Below are 22,797 nucleotides of genomic sequence, written 5' to 3'. Positions count from 1 at the left end.
TGACGTACTGCATGAATGTGCGCCAGCTCGTGCCGCATTCGTGTGCTAATGAGCTGCCATTTAGAGTGTGACAGTGATATGGAGCGGTGGAGTGCACAGCATCGTGCCTTTGCTGTTGAAAGTTATTTCAAGAATAACGACTCTGTTATTGCTACCCAGCGTCTATTTCGGTAACATTTCAACTTGGGACGTCATGGGAAAGTTCCAGACAGACGGACCATTGTGAGGTGGGTACGTGCATTTCGAACAACAGGTTCTGTTTGCTATGGCAAACCGGGAAGAAGTGAAAGAATTGTGCGGACACCAGAAGCCGTGGAAAATGTTCGTGCTGCAATATTGCGTAGCCCAAAGAGATCTGCTCGTCGTCATTCGCAAACTGTGCATATGTCCCATCGCTCGTTCAGGAGAATATTGCACGATGATCTGCATTTTCACCCATATAAGCTGCAGATTGTTCAGGAAATTAGGCCTCGTGATTGGGTTTCACGAGAAACATTCTGTTTAATCATGCGTGATCTCCTTCGCCAAAATCCACAAATGTTGCACACCATCCTGATGTCAGATGAAGCTCATTTCGAGTTATGTGGTTCGTTGAATAAACAGAATATGCGTTATTGGAGTGATATAAACTCGCATAAACTGCACATCAAGCCCTTGCACAGTTCTCGTGTCACAGTGTGGTGTGGAGTTGCTTCCTTTGGGATTATTGGCCCTTACTTCTTTGAGGATGAAAGTGGTGTGGCTGTTAACTGTCACCAGTGAACGCTACCTTTCTTCCCCAATTAAGTATGGTCGATGTGGATGTGGAACAATTATGGTTTCAACAAGACGGAGCGACCTCGCATAAGCCAGAATTTGCATGGATTTCTTGCGACAGACATTTCCAGGTAGAGTAATTTCCCGTTTTGGTGACATTTCCTGGCCGCGTCGCTCACCTGATCTTTCATGAGCAGACTTTTTCCTTTGGGGCTACCTGAAGCAAGAAGTATTCCGAACACGTTGTGCCACCATTCCTGAGTTGAAGGATCGCATCAGAATTGCCGTCGGCAATGTCCCAAGGAATACGTTACGCCGAGTTATGGAAAGCTTCCAACGCCGCCTAGATTAATGTGTTGTGCAGAGGGGACATCATTTGACAGGAGTCATATTCAAAAAGTAATTCACGCAATGGACAATGACTTACACATTAGTAAATGGCATACCTTTAATTATTAATTGACATAACAGGTAATAAATAAATTACAGTTACTGCCTGATGGTGTGTTTTTAATATCCTACTATGAACGCTGCCGCACCCTGTATTTAAGTTAATATTGCGAGTTACACTGTCCGGAGCAGGATGATGAGACTTGTGGAAATCCGAAGTCCTATCATCCTTGGAATACCAGGTATGTTGAATATCATAGGAAATCAGAAACTCCGATTACCGTTACACAAGGATGAACAACAATGTGAATAAAGGAAATTTGGATGTATTCAATTCTCATAGAGTAATCTTATTTTTTCCCCCTTCGGTGTTTTGTAAAAATAATTGTCTTGCTACACTGTTATTTTGTAATTGTTACATTCTCTCTAAATTTGTATATATATAGGGTGGGTCAAAATAAGTGTTACAAGTCAATATCTCGCGAACTATACATCAAATAAGAAAAATGGTAAGAGTCAATATACAATATAGAGGGACCTAAAAGATGAGTAAAATACGAGGTTCTCCCCGCCTCTCGTTTCGGGGCAGGGGGTGAACGTAAAATTTTTAAGTGGGAACACAGGTCGAGTGATACCTCGTTCGAAAGAGCTCGGTAAGTTGAACAATTTTTGATATGGGGTACCTTTTTAAAGATGGCCTCCCAAAATGCTCCTGTATCATAAAATTTCCAGTACTTATAAATCAGAAACGGTTGAGTAGAAAAAGATGAAACAAGTAAAAGGCCATAGGCAACGTGGAATTTTGTTGTCACGGTGTCCCTAGGGTCCCCATCATGGGCCCCGGGACCAACTTGAAAATTTCAAATAGGATATAGGTCGAATGATACCTTGTTTGATAGATAGTGGAAAACCAATCAGCTTAGTACAAAATTTGTTTTGATTTCGGGCCAAGCCGGTTTCAAAATAGCCGCCGAAACTTTTGTACTAAGCTGTTTGGTATTCCACGATCTATCAAAGAAGGTATCGCTCGCCCTATCTTGCCATTTGACAATTCTACGTTCACTCCTCCCTCCAAAATGGGAGGCGGGGAACTTCGTGTTTTACCCATATTTTAGGCCGTCTGTATTGTACATTGACTCTTAACACTTTTCTTATTTAATGCATTGTTCGTGAAATTCTTGTAGCACTCAAATTGCTTCCATATTGGCTTGTAACACTCAATTTGAACACTGCGATTTGTATCTGAACGTGGAACCATTTTCGGCGGCCATTTTGAAACAGGCTTGCCCGAAATCAAAACAAATTTCGTACTAAGCTGTTTGGTTTTCCACGATCTATCAAACAAGGTATCATTCGACCTATATTCCCATTTGAAATTTTCAAGTTGGTCCCGGGGCCCCATGATGGGCGCCGTGGGGACACCGCGACAACACTATTCCACGTTGCCTATGGTTTCTTCCTTTTTTTTTTTTTTTTTTTTCTACTCAACCGTTTCTGATTTATAAGCACTGGAAATTTTATCTGATAAAGGATCATTTTTGGGGCCGTCTTGAAAACGGTGCCCCATATCAAAAGTTGTTTCCTCCAAAAATATTGTTTAATTTTCCAAGCTCTTTCAAACGATGTATCACTCGACCTATGTTCCTATTTTAAAGTTTCACGTACACCTCCTCCCCCCAAAATGGATGGGCGGGGGGAACCTCGTGTTTGACCCATTTTTAGGCCCCTCTGTATTGTACATTGACTCTTAACATTTTTCTTATTTGATGTATAGTTCGCGAGATATTGGCTTGTAACACTGATTTTGACTCACCCTGTATATATTAGCCCTCGACTAGCTGGGGTCTCTGGTTCCAGATCCTCGCATTCGCTCGACCTACAGCCTCATACTTCTCATATTCCTAACATACCTCTAATCTTAAGGAATTACGAAATATGGCCTTATAACAGTTGCAACCCCACCCGTGTTTCTCCCCTTTAAAGGGGAACATCAAAAACGCTGAAACACATCTTTAATTATTCTAAATGAAAACTCAGTACCAAATTTCTTGTCTCTAACCTAACGGAATTTCGATACATGGCCATCTTATTTTAACAATTGCAACTCCTACTTTTTTCACCTGTCTGTTTTCTTCCTTTCTAGAGGAATAATAATTAAAGAAAGACACTAAAACACATTTTTAATTATTTTAAATGAAAGATCTAAATACTAAATTCCATGTTTCTAGCCTAAGATTCAATAGTAGCATTGGATTAGTGTATGATTCTGTAAAATCTTGCGGGGGGACTTGTGGGGTGGAATTAAATGAGAAATTGCTTCAATCCGTTCGTGCTTCATAGATGCGGTATGAGGAAGCTATGAAGAAAAAACATAGTGAAGAAAATGAGGTTGAGTCGAAAAAGCATGAGCGTAAACGCATCGCTGATTGAGTGATTATACTGGAAAAGAAGCAGGCAAAGTTATCAAAACAGCTGATCTGGAAATAGAATCTATCAACGTGTAAATTGCCACCTTGAGAAAGTTTCTTCCGTAACGCAGTGAAAACTGTTGTTTATTGTCATCAAAATATGTCATGTTACTTTCCGTTATTAATTTTTTTGTTCATATAAAGAATATATAAAAATAAAGAGAAAGGCAGAGGATGGATGTTGTGGTAGGCTTTTTGTGTATTTTTCCTTTCGTTTTTTTTAAAAAAAAGAAAATTATATACAACTTTTAGGTGACGAAGATTTCATAATCTTAGAAGCTCAAATATACACTAGAAACTCAAGAAATTCAATTTGGAAAATGTGCTGTACAAACCTGGAAAAGTCAAGGAAAATTAAAATAAAAAAGAAAAATCTCTGGTAACACTTCTTTATGTGTTTTTGTCAGCTTCCTAAGACTTCTGAAACCAATTGTTTGGAGTCCTACGCACCCATTTTTGAACAACGTGTTCAACTTCATGAGTATCTGTAAACTGACGATCACGCAGAGGTTTTGTCATTGCTCTGACCAGGTGGTAATCGCTGGGAGCCAAGTCTGAAGAGTAGAGGGTGTGGCAGCACTGTAAACTCTAGTTGATCAATGGCAGCAGTGGTTTCCTGGCTAGTTTGAGAACGTTGCATTATCATGTTGCAGAAGCACTCTTTCGTCAAATTTCCTGGACGCTTCCTTTGAATGCGACGACGTAAGTGTCTGAGGGTCTCCACATACAATGCACTGTTAATCGTGGTTCCACCTTCCAGTTAGTTTATCAGGATATTGCCTTTCCTGTCCCACAATGTAGCGATAAGTTTCCGAGCTGAAGATGTTCGAAATCTCTTTGGCGATGGACTGTTATGATATTTTGACTGCATTGGTTGTTGCTTCATCGTTGGCTCATAGTAATGGAGCCAGGTCTAATCACCAGTCCCAAGCTTAAACATGAAATCTTTCAGATCATGATCAAGTTTCTTGCACACGTCTACAGGATATTGTTTTTGCTCTGCAGACAAGCATTTTGGAGCTTATCCTTGCGCTGACCTTTCTCAACTGTAAGTGGTTGTACACAATGCGCTACAGAGTAATCCTTTGGCAGCATGTGTTCTTTTGAATGGTCCCCTCTGCCACGATGATGATGGCTGGAGTTGTCACTGTCACTTTCCTTGCAGAACTACTGATCTTTTTCGTCAAGGTGCTTCCCACTTTTCAACCTTCTACCCAGTTGTACACCGCGATGGTGCATGTTCTCAATACAAATCACCTTTGGATTTCAGCAGCGGCCACACCCTTTTTCCACAGGTAGCACGACGTCCAGCGCTGTCTTCCATAATCACTTTTCATGTTGACCATTAGAAACACCCACAGGGGTTCAAGAAATGAGCAGCACAGGGCACTGCTGTCGTCTCCGTTGCTATGATTCTCCTAATTGGTAGATGTAAGTTCTAGGTGCCTATGACTGCTTTCCCAACTTCAGTGGTCCATTGCACCTGGAACGAGAAAAGAAAGTATAAATCATTACAGCACGCCCTTTGTACACAGGTGTCCAAAACAAGCATAATGACTGTTCGAGTACATAGGGCACGAAGAACGTAAAGAAGTCACACCAAATGCAACCACTATAACAACATATCACACTTAAAGGCCACACTAACACGGAACAGGCCAAACTTGAAGGAAAACATGGCAGAAGGGGTCACACAACACACTCAAAACTTGGTACCAAAATACTCATACCACGAAAATACTGAGAGAGGCACTGGCGGCATCGAAAACAGGTTACTATAAGATAAGGTCACTCCGAACAACCATACATGTCTGGCAACGACGTTCCATGCTCAAAATCAGGTTATGGAAGAGTTCTTGGGGTAGCAAATTCCACTCCTCATGAAGAGTAGTGCACCTGGTGTGTCCTGGAGGCGGCTGGTGGGTTCCAACACATCTTCGTAATGCGTCCCATTTGTTTAATCAGGTTTAGGTCAGGAGGTAGCACTGGCCACTCAATATGTTGGATGTCTTCCGTCCTTTCACCAGTTTGGCTCGACGGAGACGAGCATTGTCATGCATAAGCAGAAACAGTGGACCAAGTGCGCCTCTCAAAAGCCGCACATGGGCATGCAGAACCTCGTCTCTGTACCTCTGGCCGTTGATGGACCAGCCTCGAAGATGTGCAGGTCAGTACGACCATTCATCATAATGCCTGCCCAAATCAGTACTTTACTACCGCCATACCGATGCCCTTCCACGATGTTCTAAGCGAGTTCCCTGTTCGTGCCAGATCAGAGTGCGATGGGAATCGCTTTGGGAACTGAATCTGCACTCATCTGTGAAAAATACGGGACCCTGTTCGTTGGGGTCTACTGGTGATATTCTCGACAACACCGTAAGCGGGTCCTTTTGTGTGTCTGAGTCGGTGGAACGCATGTTGCTGGTCGTCGGTCATACAGACTACTGGCACTCAGTCTCCGGTACACAGTATGGCGTGACACTTTCACCCCTGAGGCAGCTGCAAGCTCCGTTGGCAGTTCTCTTGCAGGCATGGTCCGGTTCTGACGCGCAGTTACGGACAAGTTTCGGTCCTGTTGTGGAGTTGTCACTCGTGAGTGTCCTCCACCGGACCCACAGCTGGTGTCTCCTTTGTCGATAAACTGTTTCGACAACTTAGACACGACACTTTGTGGCACATTGATGGTTCGTATTACTGCTGTCTGTGTGTCACCTTTTTCCAAGCGCCCGATGATCCGGCCTTTGGTAAATGCATCCAAATGACGTCTTTGTGAAATATTCAATTAACCTATTTCCACGTTCAACTTAGCAGTACCCTCCACTCTTTGCACACACGAAATGCGCCTATTTCGAATCCAAGCACTAGTGTTTGCTTTATTCCCATAGGAGGTCAGGCAGACGTTTGCCACATCCGGTTCAATGCTCCTCATAAACAATACATGCCATCCACCACAATTTCTGTGTTCGCGATTGCTTTCCCGGACTTTACATGCAACTTCTTAAGTTTTGGACACCTGTGTATTTATCGATCTGAAAAAAGAAAGAAGTTTTTGTAAACTGCACAAAACACATTGAAAGTGATTCGTAATCAATTTCCCTCGAGGGAAGTGTTACATAATTACACTTATAAATCTTTAAAAAAAAAGTTTTATATAAGATATAAATATAAATATCAAACTGTTCGCTTTTCTGTGAGATTGATAAATATATCATCATCTTCATAGGTGATATATTTATCAATCTCACGGAAAGGGAACAGTTTAATATTTATTTTATATAAATATTAAACTAAGTATTAATAAATATTCCGTAAGATCAATATCATCACCTATGATGATGATGTTGAATATATCACATAATACATGGAAGTCTGTTAACAACCCAAATTTCCGTTCTCATGAGGACTTTGTCGAGTCTAGAACCAAATCCATCGGACGACCTAAATGGCCTCACTTTTCAGGTCTCCTTCATATTCCCAATGAATCAATGAAAATGATCATCAAAGTGTATTAGGAAATTCTTTCACGCATATTTTACAAGTTTAATAAAGATATAATAGACGAAATCCACTTGGAGGACCAGAATATTGGTTGGGAAGCCGGGCTAAGGGTTTTTTTTTTTTTTTTTTTTTTTAGTGGCTCCATCCTTGATAATAAGTAAAATTTACTGTATACGGCGTCCACGCCGTTGACTCCCTAACCCTCTATATTAATCGTTGTCTTTGAGTGTTTCTTGAAGCATATTTCCACGGGGACCTAAAACAGTGCAGTTGAACAAAAATTGTTGTGTAGGGCTCATCTTTTAGCTGGTCGTGTCTCCGTGTAGTCGTCTTACATTTAATTCCCCCCGTCAGCAAAACTTTGCACATGGACCATGAAGTATATTCCTTCGCGGAAACCTCCTAGGAATTCATATCCATTTTAAGTGTGTTTGGCTTAGCTTCTAGTGACAACCTAGCACAAGCTTGTGCCTGTTTTTCGTGCGTGTCTTTTTGATGGTATACAAGTTTGCAATCAGTCATATTTATGGCATGTAAGTTTGCAGGCATATTATAAATCTGTATGCAGTTGGTGAATAGATGCCAAGACGAGAGAATAGAAGGTATTGAAAACAGTGAAATTTTAATTTTTGAACTATTTGTACTAAGCGACAATAATGTCATTTTAGGCTTTACTTTCCACCAATGTAAGTAGTTCCACTTTTTCATTAGTATATTGCTATACTTCTAATTAATATTTATTATGCATATCTAAAACTCAGAGGTAATTGTCCTTTTGTCTCCCTGTATGACGCCGTTGGTAGTTGGAGGTATGCATGTGGGCATAAGCCTAATGGAAAAAGACTGTAGAAAGCATTAGGGTTCTATTTTCACGAAAAATGTTAATTTAACCGTTGTATCAAATTGACTACATATTCTTAATCTGTATGTTGTTTTGTTTCCCACGTAAAAAGCTATTTATATTTATCCTAAGTATTTTTTCGAACGTAAGACCAGTGCCGCATTTAGGAGCTCGTCGCCCCTAGGAACTTTTGCTGTTGGCGCCCCCATTAATTAAATGTTTCACCACCCCTTCATCCCTAACTTAAAACTTAATTCAATTATGCTTAATTAGTGAATTAACAATTTATCACAGTTAAATATCACTCACCAGATACTACAGCTACAACTACGTAACGAAAATAACAAATGGGAAATATTTCCTAAATTATTTTTAGATTTCATGCGCTATCATTAAACATATTAGAATAGCAGCAAAGGATTGTTCATGAAATAGTATATTTGCTGATCTTTTTATATAACTTTCACAGGAAAAAAAATATTCAATTTTTAAATTTTGCGTTTTATGCACTGGCCTAATTGGCCTATTGGGAAATGCGGCATTGGGTAAGACAACATAGAGTTTTCTCTTTTGCTCAATAGATGGCAGCACAAGCATATCATCAATTACATGACACATACCGTGCTAAGCGTATGAAAATATCCTCCTCTTTCGTATCCAGTGATAAGATTAAAATTTGGAAACAAAGATTTTTGTGTAATAGTTTAAATATCTACTTGTAGATCTACTACCAATTTATTAATCATCAGCTTACGCAGTATGTTTACCACTTTTATGTTAAGGATGAGAAACAAAGCCATTTTGTTTTTAACTTTTCAGTCACCCTCGTATATTACCGACCCCGTGGTCGGTGGTTTTCTTTTTTTGGAGAGTACAAGGACTAGCTTGTACTTAGATATCATTTACAACTGGAAAAACACATTGTTACAGTGTTGCCAACTTTATCCATTTTTAGTGTCTAGCCATTTGTTCTTAGTAGTTAAACGTCCTTTTAAATTAAAATTTCCATGACAGTAATATAATTTGAAACCAACTAGCTTGCTATTCTAATGGTTTTCTTGCAATCAGGGTGCCTGCTGGCCTGGGAAACGTTGAAAATCTGGAGTTGGTTTGGAATTTAACCTGACAAGTGGATTTTTCCCAAAGTCACCAATTTATATACTTACTTGTGATAAATTCTAAAGAAATTGCACGAAGAAAATTAATTTATGTCAATATAGCCAACAGTAAAAGAAGTTACTGTTTGAAATGGGGGATGACCATCGACACATTAGCCTAAAAGACAGTAACTTCATTCATTTATGTTGTGGATTCAGGTAAATGGCAACGTTGCATTTTCATTTAACATGGGGAGCATAAAGAATGTACAGCCCAAACGGCTCGTCCGAATTTTTTAAAAAAATCCTTCACTTTAGATTGAAGTAAAATTTCCAAGTCTGGAAAATTTTGGCCATACATATATATATATATATATATATATATATATATATATATATATATCACATAAATATAGCTTTAAACAGTCTGTTTCAGCAGAACTATTGGTTATTATTGGCTACGAACGCTATACAGTTTAGCGCTACAAATGATATTCTTGAAACCTACGCAACAAAATTTATTCATAAACATGTCATTTTGTTAATCTCTATATAATCTACCAATTGATACGTAGCTTATCTTTGAATAATATTTTAGCTAAATAGAAAATAAAATTGAAGATTTCATCATAATTTTTGGGCTCTATCTTATTAACCACACTACGTACAGTCGTTTTTCTACTGTCATAATGGAAAGCTTCATGACGGTATTCACCGGTATCAGTTTCTTCTTAAGAGGTGGAGTGGTTTTCGTTCAGCATCAAGTTTTAGGTTTGCAAAATAATTTGTTTTCCTCAATTTTTTGAAAAATTACGCATAAGCTTTTAACGCTAACATGGCCGTAGTTGCCGAAAACCCAGGAATCTAATTCCTAATCCTAATTCCTTGTTCTACTCAGTGAGATCTATTGTCACGGACGCTATTTAACATCGTTATTAAACTTTTATCCTTGATTGTACTTTTAGTTTATTATTTTTCAAATGACTTTCAAAGAACTTTTTAAAAAAAGGTTAGATATTTCAAAATTCGGTTGTAATTAATTAATAAATTCTTTATCTGTGAAAACTGCAATGTATTTCTGTCTTTGAAATCGTTGCCGAGCACTGAAGTTAGTTACCTGCTAGAAGTCATCGTGTAAGTTTACGCATTGACAAATATGATGAAAGCAGTAAATTCATGGGTGCACGTTCCTAAGTTTTACCACAAGTACAAAAAGTCCATAAACTTAACTCGTGTTGAGAATTGCAGTTGCGCAAAAGTTTTTGTACTCTATATACATCAATAATCTGAAGTATGTACCGTTTCATATTTCAATGCCTAGCCATGAGTCAGTGCTTGAAATGTTTCAATAAACGCGACTAAACATAAAACTACACTCATTAATAAGAACGTTCCTCCAAAACTTTATTTTTTATTTCAATAAATAAAATGCTCATAAGTATTGGTGTCCAAATTATCAGTGTCTAAGTTTCTAAAAAGAAGTTAATTATTGCTATAAATACGATACCTCTCGCGTACTTTCCGTTCTATAAAAAATCGTAAATAAAACATAGCCTCACTATCAATTGGTATGTGTTGAGTCCTTCGATTTTTTTCCTTTTTACGTAAAACGCCAATATTCTAGAATTTGTCTCGCGTATTTCTTTTTCTTTTTTACTTTTTTTTTATTTATGATAATAGTGAACTCAATGTTTTGAAAAAAATATGTGTTCTTAACTTTGTTCTATTCATTTACTTCAGTTTTATGTATTCGTATAGGGAGTACGCAAACTTGAGTTAAAGAAAAGTATGCTATGAATTTATCTTTAAAATTCTTTAGAAAATGGTAATGTCAGTTATAACAGATTATTATAAGATTATTCTAGGTACATATTTTTTCTTTTATCAGATTTACATAAACTGCGGGCCATATTGTGTATTTTACTTTTTGTTTTATTCTAGGAAAACTGAAACCAGCCCAAGGGGAGTGTCTACAGAAAAGATAGTGAACAGCAGACTACGTGAAGATAATGATACCAATCCGTAAGTTTATCTTTAAAATGATTTCATTAGCTGTATACAAGCCTTGTTCAAGGTTGATCGAGACTTTGTTGTACAGAAAAGATAGAATTTCCAACAATAACCAAACTGTCAGTTTTCAGAGTACTTTCCTTTGTGTGTCCAATCACTGCTGCTGCAGTAGTCGGTGCAGGACAACTTTCGGCAGTTCTCCATTTGTATTGATTTTCTTTTTCTTTGAAGTGCACTCTTAAGCGACTCAATGATATAATTAGTGGGGGTTGAATCTGAAGTATAAGGTTTATGGGACAAGACCGTATAACATACTTCTGTCAAAATTGCTTCTATTATGTTGTCAGTGTGGGCCCTACATTGTCGTGAAAAAGAATAATTCCAATCACCTCAGGTCGTAAATGATATAAATTGTTTTCTTATGGTATCCTCAGGAATGCAATAATACTCAGTGATATCATTGGAAGGCGACTTTTATTATTATATTTAATAGAACTCCTTTGTTTCGTTATATGTGATGATTGATTGTAAAAATTCACCAGTGTTAGCTATCGGGAATACATCTTGCACAGACTGCCAACAGTAAATGATTATGGATGATTATTTCAAGATTGTTGACATTGGTATTCACCGCAGTCCCATTGCCATAAACTGTTACTCATCAGTTCACGAAAAAAATGTATTCAGTACAAGGAAAATGCAGAAGTGTTGCAATATTGTGGTACACAACATACGTACTTGTATATTAAGGCAGATATTACAGTACAATGAAAGCATTTTACACTCGATTTGGACTGTCTGCAGCCATCTTCCTGCCAGTTCTTCGATTCCACGTTGATACTACGTCGTGTCATTAGAGGAAAAGAACTCAATCACTGCTGTTTTCATCTCCTGGTAATTGATGATGTACCGTGATTTAAGAAAGCGTGCCCTTAGACCGAATGAGGTAGTAATCTGAAGGAGCAAGGTCAGGAGTATATGCCGGGTGTGGCATCAGTTTGATGCCGTCAAGTTCCTGAATTTTTTATTGCGTTTTTCGAGCTGAGCGTTGTTTTGCGTTGCTCTGTTGCAACAAGGTGCGCTTTTGGTTTACCAATGCAGAATATTTTTGGCGTAGTACAGCATATATCCACTTCAACTGTTCGGGAATATATCCACTTCAACTGTTCGGGAGTAAAAATAGGTATTGATGGCGAGACTGTTGGGAACGAACTTGAAGTGAATTATCCCTCGAAGTTCCACCACACAAACAGCATGACTTTAAGCTTGTAGCAGCCTTGTTTGACGACTGTTTTTGGAAGTTGGCCCTTATTCTACTATTTTTACACATTTATATTTCGAGAAAAAAAAGCTACTTTTCGTCGCGTGTGACAATCCGCTTTAGAGAACACATGACGCAAATTTTTTTTAGCAGTTATCGGAACACATCTATTCTCCTCTGGACCTGAGCTACGGTCAGCTCATTTGGCACAGTGTGAAAGCTCCTGATGGTTTTGTATGAAGATGAAACACTACAGTGGACTGGGAAATGACGAATTGGGTTTGATAGTTGTGTTGTGTTAGTGGATGAATTTTCCTTAATGCCGTGTCGTATAACCTTAGAGTCTAATACTATAGAGCTGTCGGACCTTGGCTGATCTCCAACATTTTTACAATCTGATCGAAATTTCTGAAAGCAACTAGTTGCTGTGCTGTGGTTCGCTGCACCCTTGCGCATAACAAATGTTTTGGGTTATTGCTTCAGCGTTATGCGTGAGTTCGAACTCATACAGTAACAGTTCACATATCAGACATTCTTGAGCACTCATCATCACTGCCACTAAAAACTGACGGAATGGCAAACGTCGTGTTAAGAAATCCCTATACCACACTCCTGCCGTTTGGTTGGTGAAAATATTGCAAGACTTATGACTAACCCTTGTATTTGAAGTATTCATTGGCGTAATTGTGGTCCAGTGAACGTTTCCATGTGGTTCACCTAATAATTTTTGATCCTTCACTAAACTTACTGTTCATGCACTCTTGCATGTAATATCGTTTCTATTCCATATTGTTAAAGTTTTAGCTGTTGTAATATTCTTATTTCTTAATACATTGGAATATATGCATTATACCATAGCTACATTGCTCACTGCAATGGTAGCTTTAACTGTTGCGTATGCGTCAGTCATACCGAGCACAGGAATACTCGCGAAGGAATAAGTTACGTTTTCCCCACATCGTGATGTAGATTTTTTATTTATTTTGTTAAACCCAAGGTCTTCGTCAGGCTAGAATGACCTTGGTAGATACATACTAAAAAGTACTTGCAGTGGCGTTTTTTAAGTAAAAGAAAAAAGGATAAAACATAACAAGAAATTCATGAACAGAATACTTTCTTATTAAAACTACAAATGTAAGGAGTCTCTTCATTGTTGTAAGCACGAGATGCTGACAAACGATAGGACTTTTTTTCTTTCTTGTTTCCTTGTAACATCCTGTTGATGAGTAATTCAGGGATTGAATTATGTGTTTACCTTCAGTGTCCAGGTTTTTCGTAATTCGAATTCTCTTAAACTGTTCCAAATTCTTATTAGTAATAATTGAGTTAGTTTTGGATTAATATGTTGTGTACTCGGCGAAAGAAGAATTTATGTGTGTATATATATACGTTAGTCTACCAATGTAAATGTCTGAACTAGATCTGATAAATTAACATGCATAAGACTTTGCTTGCCTTTTGAAATTCACTTTGAACCTATCGTAAATATTAAATAAAGCTGATATTTGCTCGCGATATGGAATTAACCTCATTTGCCAAAGCTTTTTCGACCATGTCAACTTGGTGTTCTTAGAGTTAACCTAAGTGTGATTACGAAAAACCTGATTTCAATTCTTCTCTCTCTCTCTCTCTCTCTCTCTCTCTCTCTCTCTCTCTCTCTCTCTCTCTCTCTCTCTATATATATATATATATATATATATATATATATATATATATATATATATATATATCTTTTGATAGTTCATTGTCCACATAAGTGTATAAGTGGATACCCTCTGCATCAGAGACTATGCTGTCATGAATCATTAGTTCTGTTTTATGTTCATGTCCATTTGTATATACTTCATGATTCATCAATTCATCATCGTATACACAGTAGTAGTAGTAGTTGTTAAACAAAGATGATGCTAACCTAACCTGATAATTTGCGAAGCCCTCTTGGAAAAGGCATTATTCTTGTAGGTGATAGCAATAATAATAATAATAATAATAATAATAGAATATAAAAATAATGATAAAATGTTTTAGCATCATGACAGTTATAACCCAGAAGGATGAAGAATGGAGAACAAAACCATAAACATTAAAAAACAATAAAAGAGTTACAATCGGAATTTGATACGTGTTGTTCAAGCAATATACTAAATGTAAATTAGGCTAAATTCGTTGAATCCGAAATAACCGAGTAGATCCCGGGAGTTCTTCACTGGAATATTGTCTTAACAAGAACTTGGAAATTCATATCTATGATATTTTATAGAAGCAAAAATTTAGATTATTGGGACGAAACTGAAATGATTGATAGTTAAATGAAATGACCGTTGCGCTAAGAAGTAATACATAAATTGGCTTGGAAAATAAGAAGTTTAATTGTTTAATTTCAAATCTAAAATTTAAATAATACAATTACTTTAATGGGAGATAAAGTTATTTCTACTTGTCAGGTTATACAAATGGAAGAAAAACCTCAAAATCTTTTGTGGGTGTACTTTAAATTGAAAGCATATTGGCCTACACTAATAGTTTGTGAAACAAAATGAGAAAAAGCAATTCATATGCTCTTAGTAACTTTTAACTTTAGTTTACGGTCTGGTAAGTTATATTTCGCTCTTGTAATGTCGAGAAGCACACTCTTCTATATTTTGAGGCTAATATCAAAACTATGCAAGTAAGTATTGATAGTCTTTTAGCTTCGAGAAATAGGCTTCTCGAGAGAGAGAGAGAAGAAAATGTCCGTATCCAAAATAAGATATCAGGAGATATAGAGGGCACTTTTTTTATTTTCTTTAGGTTACAAAATTGTATTTACCGTATATTAGTCACAAAATGTAAAATTGTGCAGAGAATTACTAGTTAGCTTGTTATTTATTAATATTGTTTTTGTTTAGAAATCCTCCTATTCCTTAAGTTACACACTTTCCAGCGAAACCGGCAATGAGCAACATAGACAGACATTTTTTACTGAACATGAATGCAACTAAATGAGAGCTTTATTTTAGGTCTGTGGAAGAGAGGTTAGCAGAAGAAGCCGTTGACGATCCAGGAGAAGATAACCAATTGGAGCCGAGGAACAATGAAGAGGAGGAGGAGTCAATGATTGCTATGCCTGCTCCACGAGTAAAGGTTGGACCCGACGGGCAGATCGTTCTAGATGAACAGAGTTTGGTAAGCTGCTTTTTCTGTAATTTAATTGGTACGAAGACTGCGGTTATCAAAATATCGCCTGCGATTCTTTCCGTGTAATGTTGCTAGTGATACATATGACTGTAGAGTGGTATCACGAAAAATTATTGATCAATGCTTTAGTACTAGGTTCCAGTACCTTCATTTAGACACAAAAGCGCGATTGCAAATATAAATCAGACAAGTAACTCCTTTTTTAAGGTCAAAAACATAAAATAGTATGTCAGTGTTCGCAAATGACGCATTCTGTATCAAATGTACACCGTGTCAATTTTTAAACTTGATGATTATTTCAATATTCCGTGATATCATCTCCATCTGGTCCAAATAGTTACAAATGAAACTCTAGAATCTTCTTTAACTCTTGATTAATATTATAACCGAAAACAGTGAATTTTCCATTCTGTTACAGCTGGCTAGTTCAGATAAACGACAAAAAACTTCACTGAAACTGAAAGTTCCTGAAGTTTTCTGATTAATTAATATTTTCAAATTACTGAATTCTTCCAAAAAAATACTAAACGCGGAAACACCTCACATTAGCATATATCTATCGACATTCAAAGTCACAGTCGCCAAATCATGTACGCTATTCTCTCATAAGTAAATACGTGGAAAAGCTAAACGAATGCGAACAACCAGTGAGAATGAAGTAAGTGGTGCTGTGAGCATGTAGTTTAAGAAAGAGAACCATAGCGCACAGACGTAACTGTGAGAAGCTGACAAAATTTATTCGGATTACATAATTTGGAGTTGCGAGTTGCAATTTATTCCCCAAAGGAACTTAGGGACTTCCTATAACCTGGCAAGTAATCTCTATGTTCCTTTGGGGAATACCTTGCACACATCTTGCGGAGGTTTGAAACACATTTTTTAATCGAGCAGGTATGACTTCGAATGTCATGTTCTAAACTGCACTCTCTATGTTGCATTGTTTTTGAATTACAGTCCTCTGAAGTTTATTTTCCCACGCTTTCAGCTCCTTATGTAGCCGAAACTATCCCTCACTGACCAAAGTTCCAAAGGATTTTTTTGCTGGTTTCAGTGTCGGGAATAAACTCCCAAAGTTTGTTCAAATAGTTTCTTAACATCCTGTGTATATAAATCTTTATGTAATTTTGTAAATAATTATTCCACACTGACATCACACATTTTCGATATTAAAACACTCAATATATATATATATTTAAAAAAAAAAAATATATGCCAGTAGGTTAGAGGAAGAAATCCAACGACGTGCCTGAAACATCAAAAATTTGATGTTAAAAATCGGAATATAAAGAGAAAACTGAAGATCACTAACATCGTTAAATTTTCCAATACGCGGCATAGTCATATGGTTACATAAACGCTCAGTGTGCTAGACGCTCAGGTTTCAAATCTCGTGTATGCAATTATTTTTTTAAGTACAATGCTGTTGTTTGAAACAGAAACGATGTTCAACAACAGCACGGAACATAATATTCATGTAAAAAGATAATAGTGTTAAGACATTTATAGTTGAAACGAAGGGATAGCACGTGATCGTATTTTCTAACATGGTACTCACCTAGATGCTTTGCACCTACTTCTCTGTGTTCGTTTTTTTTTTTTTTTTTTTTTTTTTTTTTTTCATTTCAACCCTGCTTTTCTCCTATTTCATCATAGCGCGTAGAATAGAAAGTGAGAACTCTTCTGTAGTTTAGCGAAATCACCGCTTCGTGGCGCTAGTGCATAAATCGCTCCCTGTAAAAGCCGGAGTGTTACCAGTAAATAAGCACGTTATGGACGAATTTAATGTTAAGAAATTAAAAGAAAAAGGAGAGAATTCGTACACAATACAATTATAAAATAATAAACATAAATTTTAAAAGTAGTTTACTTACCCAAAACTTCTAAAATCCTTATGTAGATACAACCTTGGAGAGTTTCCGAACAGTCTTCGCTCTACTGGATGACGTAAGTTCCCGACGAATCTCTCTGGCACGAAAAAAGAAACGGCAACGGATGTAATGAAATATAAGTTTCGGAATAGTTTCCATTACATGTGAGGTACTGCAACCCAGTCCTACAGGAACAGCGATGTCTGGCAACTCATCCAAACATTCAAAAAACACATCGCCCCACATTAAACGTGGAGAACGAAGTTTCTGTGTAATAGTGTTCTCCAGTTCCAAAAGTAGCCTATAAAACTCGTGAGACGGATGTTTAAGAAAAGAGACCCCAATATCAGTACTAAATTCTCTAATTTTCGTCAGTAGTGCAGCTTAATTTGAAGTAATTTGGTCCGACTTCTGTTGCAAGGATTGCATACATTGTAAACATTGGGTAATTTTCGAAGCCTGCCTGATTAAATAACCGCCTAGATAGTATATTATACACTCATGTGGAAGACATGTGTCTCGAATTTCATCCACTATTTTGGTTTCTCAGGCAAAGTCCCGAGGCCGACAAGCATCAATCTTGATTTTTCGCTCAATACATTTTTCTGCACATTGCCGAAGGTTTTGATTTTGTTCTTCATTCTGTTTTGCCAAGGATCGCATTTTCGTTACTAAAGACGATAAAGGCGTGTCAATCTGTGGCTTACAATTTCCAGCTTTAGTAAGAGCATTTTTAATGGGGACATAAATGGACTGCAACATGTGCAACTGAAGGAAGTCTATTGTTGAAGGGTGATCGTCACAACTTAAACTGCGCAAAATGCCGAAATGTCTTTCAAGAGGATCTTGATTAAATTTTGCAGTAAGAATGTAACGAAATCCACGGCTCCATTCTGCTACCTCCAGTGTGCTTTTCAATGTTACTCTTAACGATTCAAGAGTACGTTCCGATGCGAAAGTATTTCCAAGAGAATTTATCACATTCATCATTTCGAGCAACGTTTTATGTGATTCAGAATTTCGGTATAAAGCTGTGCTAGGAAGCGACGAATTCAAAGCATCTGCCAAATTGTTTGTATCCCGTGTGAACATTTCTGTTGATTCACTATCTTCAAACCCAGTTGTACAAATATCACGGAAGAATTGTATACTTTTGGCCATAGTAGCACTGAAAAGCTGAAATGCTAATCTTGCGTTCATCCTCTGAAAACTGGAAGGTTCTAAATGAGATGGACTTAGTTTTGGGCAGACCCGTAATCCAGCAAATGATGGTGACGTATCAGCATCATATACTTTTCTATATATATCAAAGTAAATAAGTTGGTTCTTGTACAGTGCAGTATTTTTGTCGTGAAAGTGGTTTCGAATGCACTTCAATATATGAACAGCATCAGAAAACGCCCAAAGTCGCCTACTGTTTTCTGATGGATGACGTATGCTACAATTTATATTAGATTTTTTTTCCACTGATGCCTAAACATGTCCAAGCCCTTTTATTTGATTGGCTACCATCTGATACAAAACCCATTATTTGTATACCTGCATTTTCCATATTAATTACAATTTGAAGCAATATTTTCGCTAATATATCACCCGGAGTTGAATTTTTGCTGGCATAAATGGCGACAGGTTGAATCCAATTTTGCAATAGTGGAACAAACGTAAACACAAGTGCATGATTTGCTAATTGGTACTTTGTTTCTTCTGGTGTCTCTTCTCCTAAATCAACAAATCCATCAAATTTAAGCTCGTTTGCATTGCACTGTTGTTAGAGATTTTTACCGCCTGCACTTTATTATCTCTGCTATTATAGGAGTCCCTTTCCTTCGGTGCTTTCCTTTTATTCACATTTTTAGTGCTGAAATAAGAGGGCAAATTGGGAAATAAGTGGGGTACAGCATCAGATCGGAAACCCCATTTTTTCTGGGAAGTTCTACTATCTTTCCCTGTATTTGAAACTTATCGACCTTTACAATTAAATCTTCAGAGAAGTGAAGATCGCATACGCATCTTTTCTCTGTCAGCGGGAGATCTTTTCGTGGAATTGCCTTTGCCCACTTCTGAAACAAGACTTTGTTCCGTGGAGGTTTAAAATAGTGTCTTCTTTCACTACATTTATTGTGACCATACCCTGACTTGCAGCCCGGCACGAAACAGCTGGGCATCCTAATTAACTTTACAACTGCACAATACAACGTAACACAACACTACGGTGTAGAATATTTCAATGGATTCACAGGCACACACAAATACCCAACACAAATAGGGGACAATCTATGAAGAACAGAAATACTTAATAGGCTTCATCACTGTTTGTTCAAAGTTAGGAAAATAATTCCTCTCTCAACTCAAACTTTCACAGAAACAATAAAAACAATAAAAAACTTCTTTGCTTACACCGAGTAACTTGTGTAAAATAATAATAATAATAATAAATAAGCACGCTCGGCAACAATTCTTAAAAACACCTCACAACTAGTTATAGAAACAAACGCGGGATTTTCTGGGAGCTCTACTGAAGTTGGGAGCTAATGCGATACCAGCGCTGAAGTTTCGAGGTTTCGCCGCTGTTAATGCTTTTTAAATGGAAAGCTTGCGGAGAGCGCACACTTATTAGATTCTATCCGCTATGATTTAATGAAGCGTTTGGCGAAAGATCTTACGGAGTACCTCTTTTAGTGTTCTGTGAATGAACCCGAGACCAAGGGGTCTGGGGAATCTCAACAGTACCGAGATCATTCAAGCCACCCGAACTGATAGTGTGGCAACACCGCACGAAACACTAAAGAATCGATTGTTGGGGATAAGTCTTACATTTCTAGATTCTTTTGCGCGATTACCCGTGACACCAGCTTTCACCGAGAACGTTCCTGTGGTATAGGAGAGATTGAAATAGGGAGCCGAACGTAGAGCGATGGATTCAGTGATTTGAGTTGCTTGTGTTCGGACATCGTGACGGCCGTATGCGTGTTTGTAGACTTGTAGCTGAGCAGGAAATATCCAGCATGTGATAGCCATACAAGATCCACATTTAGCATTGTGAAATGAGACAATAAGATGCATTTCCTGTTCGTTTTCGTTTAGGGAAGTATGATTAATGCGTTGTACATTCATGTCCAAAACTATTGTCGCGTGTCTATAAATATGTTGTTGTAGGAATATAATTTGATAACGAATTCGCCCGGAATTTCTTATAATGTTAGTATATGTATAATCGGCAAAGACATGTATGTAGCAAATTTCATGTCAAAAGAGCTTTAAATAAGAACAATAAAACAAAAATAAAACTTTCTTGTCCATTTAGCAACATTTTGTTTTATTCATTCTAATTTTCGTATTTATAATTCTTCCTATGAAAGGATGAGGGTCCATAAGGGCGTTTTTTGGCTCTGAAAATCTCTAAAAAATGAAATGAGTACTACAACAATTCTAACTACCGGTGTTAAATATATAACATACCTACGTAACGATGCAATAAATATTTGTTTCACGCTATTCATATTTACGTTTATTTTAGAGTTCTAAACTCGAATAGTTGAAGGGTTTTTGCAAAAATTGCTGATTTTTCGTTAGTCTCGTGCTTGTTAAACTATGAGCGCAACGTTAATATACTTTCTTATTTATATAATATACTAAGCATGTAACAACACATAAAATATGTAAGTGACAAAGTGTATCATGATTGCGCTCATAGCAAAAACCAAGAAAAAGCATATCAGTAGGTAGTTGCTGCACTGACGTCATGTTGCAGAAAATTGCCTGTGAAGACCAAACGAAACCGCATTTGATCACACGGAAGGTGCATTTGTGAGAGAAAGAAGGTCCATGCAGTGATTATAGCAGAACAGAAACCACTGTAGTAACTATATGCGAAGTTGTAGAGATGTGTGTGTGGTACAAAATATTGAAGAGTCAAGAGAGACCTATTTCAAATTACCACATTTCTTACAAAGCAAGAAACAGCATACCGCAAATGAATCAAATGAGTCACGACTGGTTACATGTATTATTTGGGGGATCGAAGCTGTCAATGGTTTAATCAAACGATGCAAAACTCTAGGACAAGTAATGCCGAACACAGAGATACCCATGATCGGCGAGTTTGTTCGAATTTTCGACCTTCTCGTATCTCAACTGATACGGAAGACGAGATCATCACCGAATGAATTCTAACCTTGGTGAACCAACCTAATCATTTACAAACACTAGTAGAATTCGAAAACTGGGAAAACGCAAGAGTACTTGGCACAAGATGTCCGCTGACACTTCAACGAACTTTCAAAGATTGACCATTCAGGAGTTGCGCGACATGACGCTTGGGGTATCAAATTAAGCAAGCCAAGTTTTACACAGAGGGATTTGAATGAATTGGGTCTTTCCTTATGAACTATTTGTTCACAAAGAGAGGGAGATGATATTGTTCGTGTCCAACTACAATCTCATCACACGTCTTTCAAAACGCATGAATTCAGTACCACAATGATGTTTCACCTCCAATTCGTGGCTGGTATTGCGAATGCAAGGTTGGTGCAGGGGTAGTTGGGTGTTGTGCACATATAGCGCTGTATTATGGTATTTGGGTTATCAAAGATATTTACAAGCACTAGGTCTTCTTTACTTCCACAAGCCTCCTATATCATGAATGCTGACGTTTCTCATTGGTCTGAAAGTGGAAAAAACTGTGAAGACGGCTCGGACTACTTACTGCGTAGGTTTTCACATAGTTTGGTTATTGTACAAGCCACAGCGATTTTTTACATTTTTGTGATTTGTTGCATTAAGAATGTTTCAGTGTATTCAGCTAGGTTATTATAAACTTTTGGCTGTAATTTGTGTGTATTTCTTTTTACTAACGATCCTACTTTATAAATTCACAACTCATAATATTTAACTTCTTAGAGAAAAACACTTATGGGTCCTCATCCTTTACCACAAATATACATTTCCCGATTATATACATAGTATCAGTATTAAAAGTTCCCTGCAAAATCATTATCAAATTATATTCTTACGAGAAGACAGTTATAGATATGCGATGTACATTCGTAATCTTCTGTCCTGTGTGAATATCTTGTGGGTGCCATCCACTAGCAGGATAACACGTGTTCTCATACTACCAGAACAAATCAGCGTGCTCTACTCGGTGTACGCCTTGCCAGACCTCCAAATCCAAGCCCTGTTGAACACATGTGGGACATAGTAGAACGAGATGCGACTGTCAGCCGGACTGCGGTAACGACCATTGCTTAGTTACGCCGAGATCTACAGTGAGCATGGGATACCGTGCTGTAGACACATTCAGCATTTGTATGACCGAATTAACCTTCTAACATTGGTTATTGTTACTTGTAGTCAAATATACTAACTAACGGTTCATGACCTGAGACACCTACAAACGAAAATTGAAAACAAGTGCTCTTAATATTAAGGC

At 37.5% G+C, this 22,797-nt stretch overlaps 1 protein-coding gene across 1 annotated transcript in view; it reads left to right on the top strand.

Moving 5' to 3' along the window:
* LOC145673451 (uncharacterized) overlaps positions 1–22,797 on the top strand; it is a 94,636-nt gene that overhangs the window by 29,837 nt on the left and 42,002 nt on the right. Inside the window, exons 5-6 of the mRNA XM_081743163.1 lie at positions 10,992–11,072; positions 15,321–15,486. Coding sequence (XP_081599289.1) covers positions 10,992–11,072; positions 15,321–15,486 — 247 coding nt within the window. The remainder of the gene's footprint in view (positions 1–10,991; positions 11,073–15,320; positions 15,487–22,797) is intronic.

The sequence above is a fragment of the Thermobia domestica genome, chromosome 16, assembly GCF_964235325.1.
Source record: "Thermobia domestica chromosome 16, izTheDome1.hap1.1, whole genome shotgun sequence".
NCBI lineage: Eukaryota > Metazoa > Arthropoda > Insecta > Zygentoma > Lepismatidae > Thermobia > Thermobia domestica.
The sequence above is the reverse complement of the archived record's forward strand: the minus strand, read 5'-3'. Positions and strand labels throughout refer to the sequence as shown.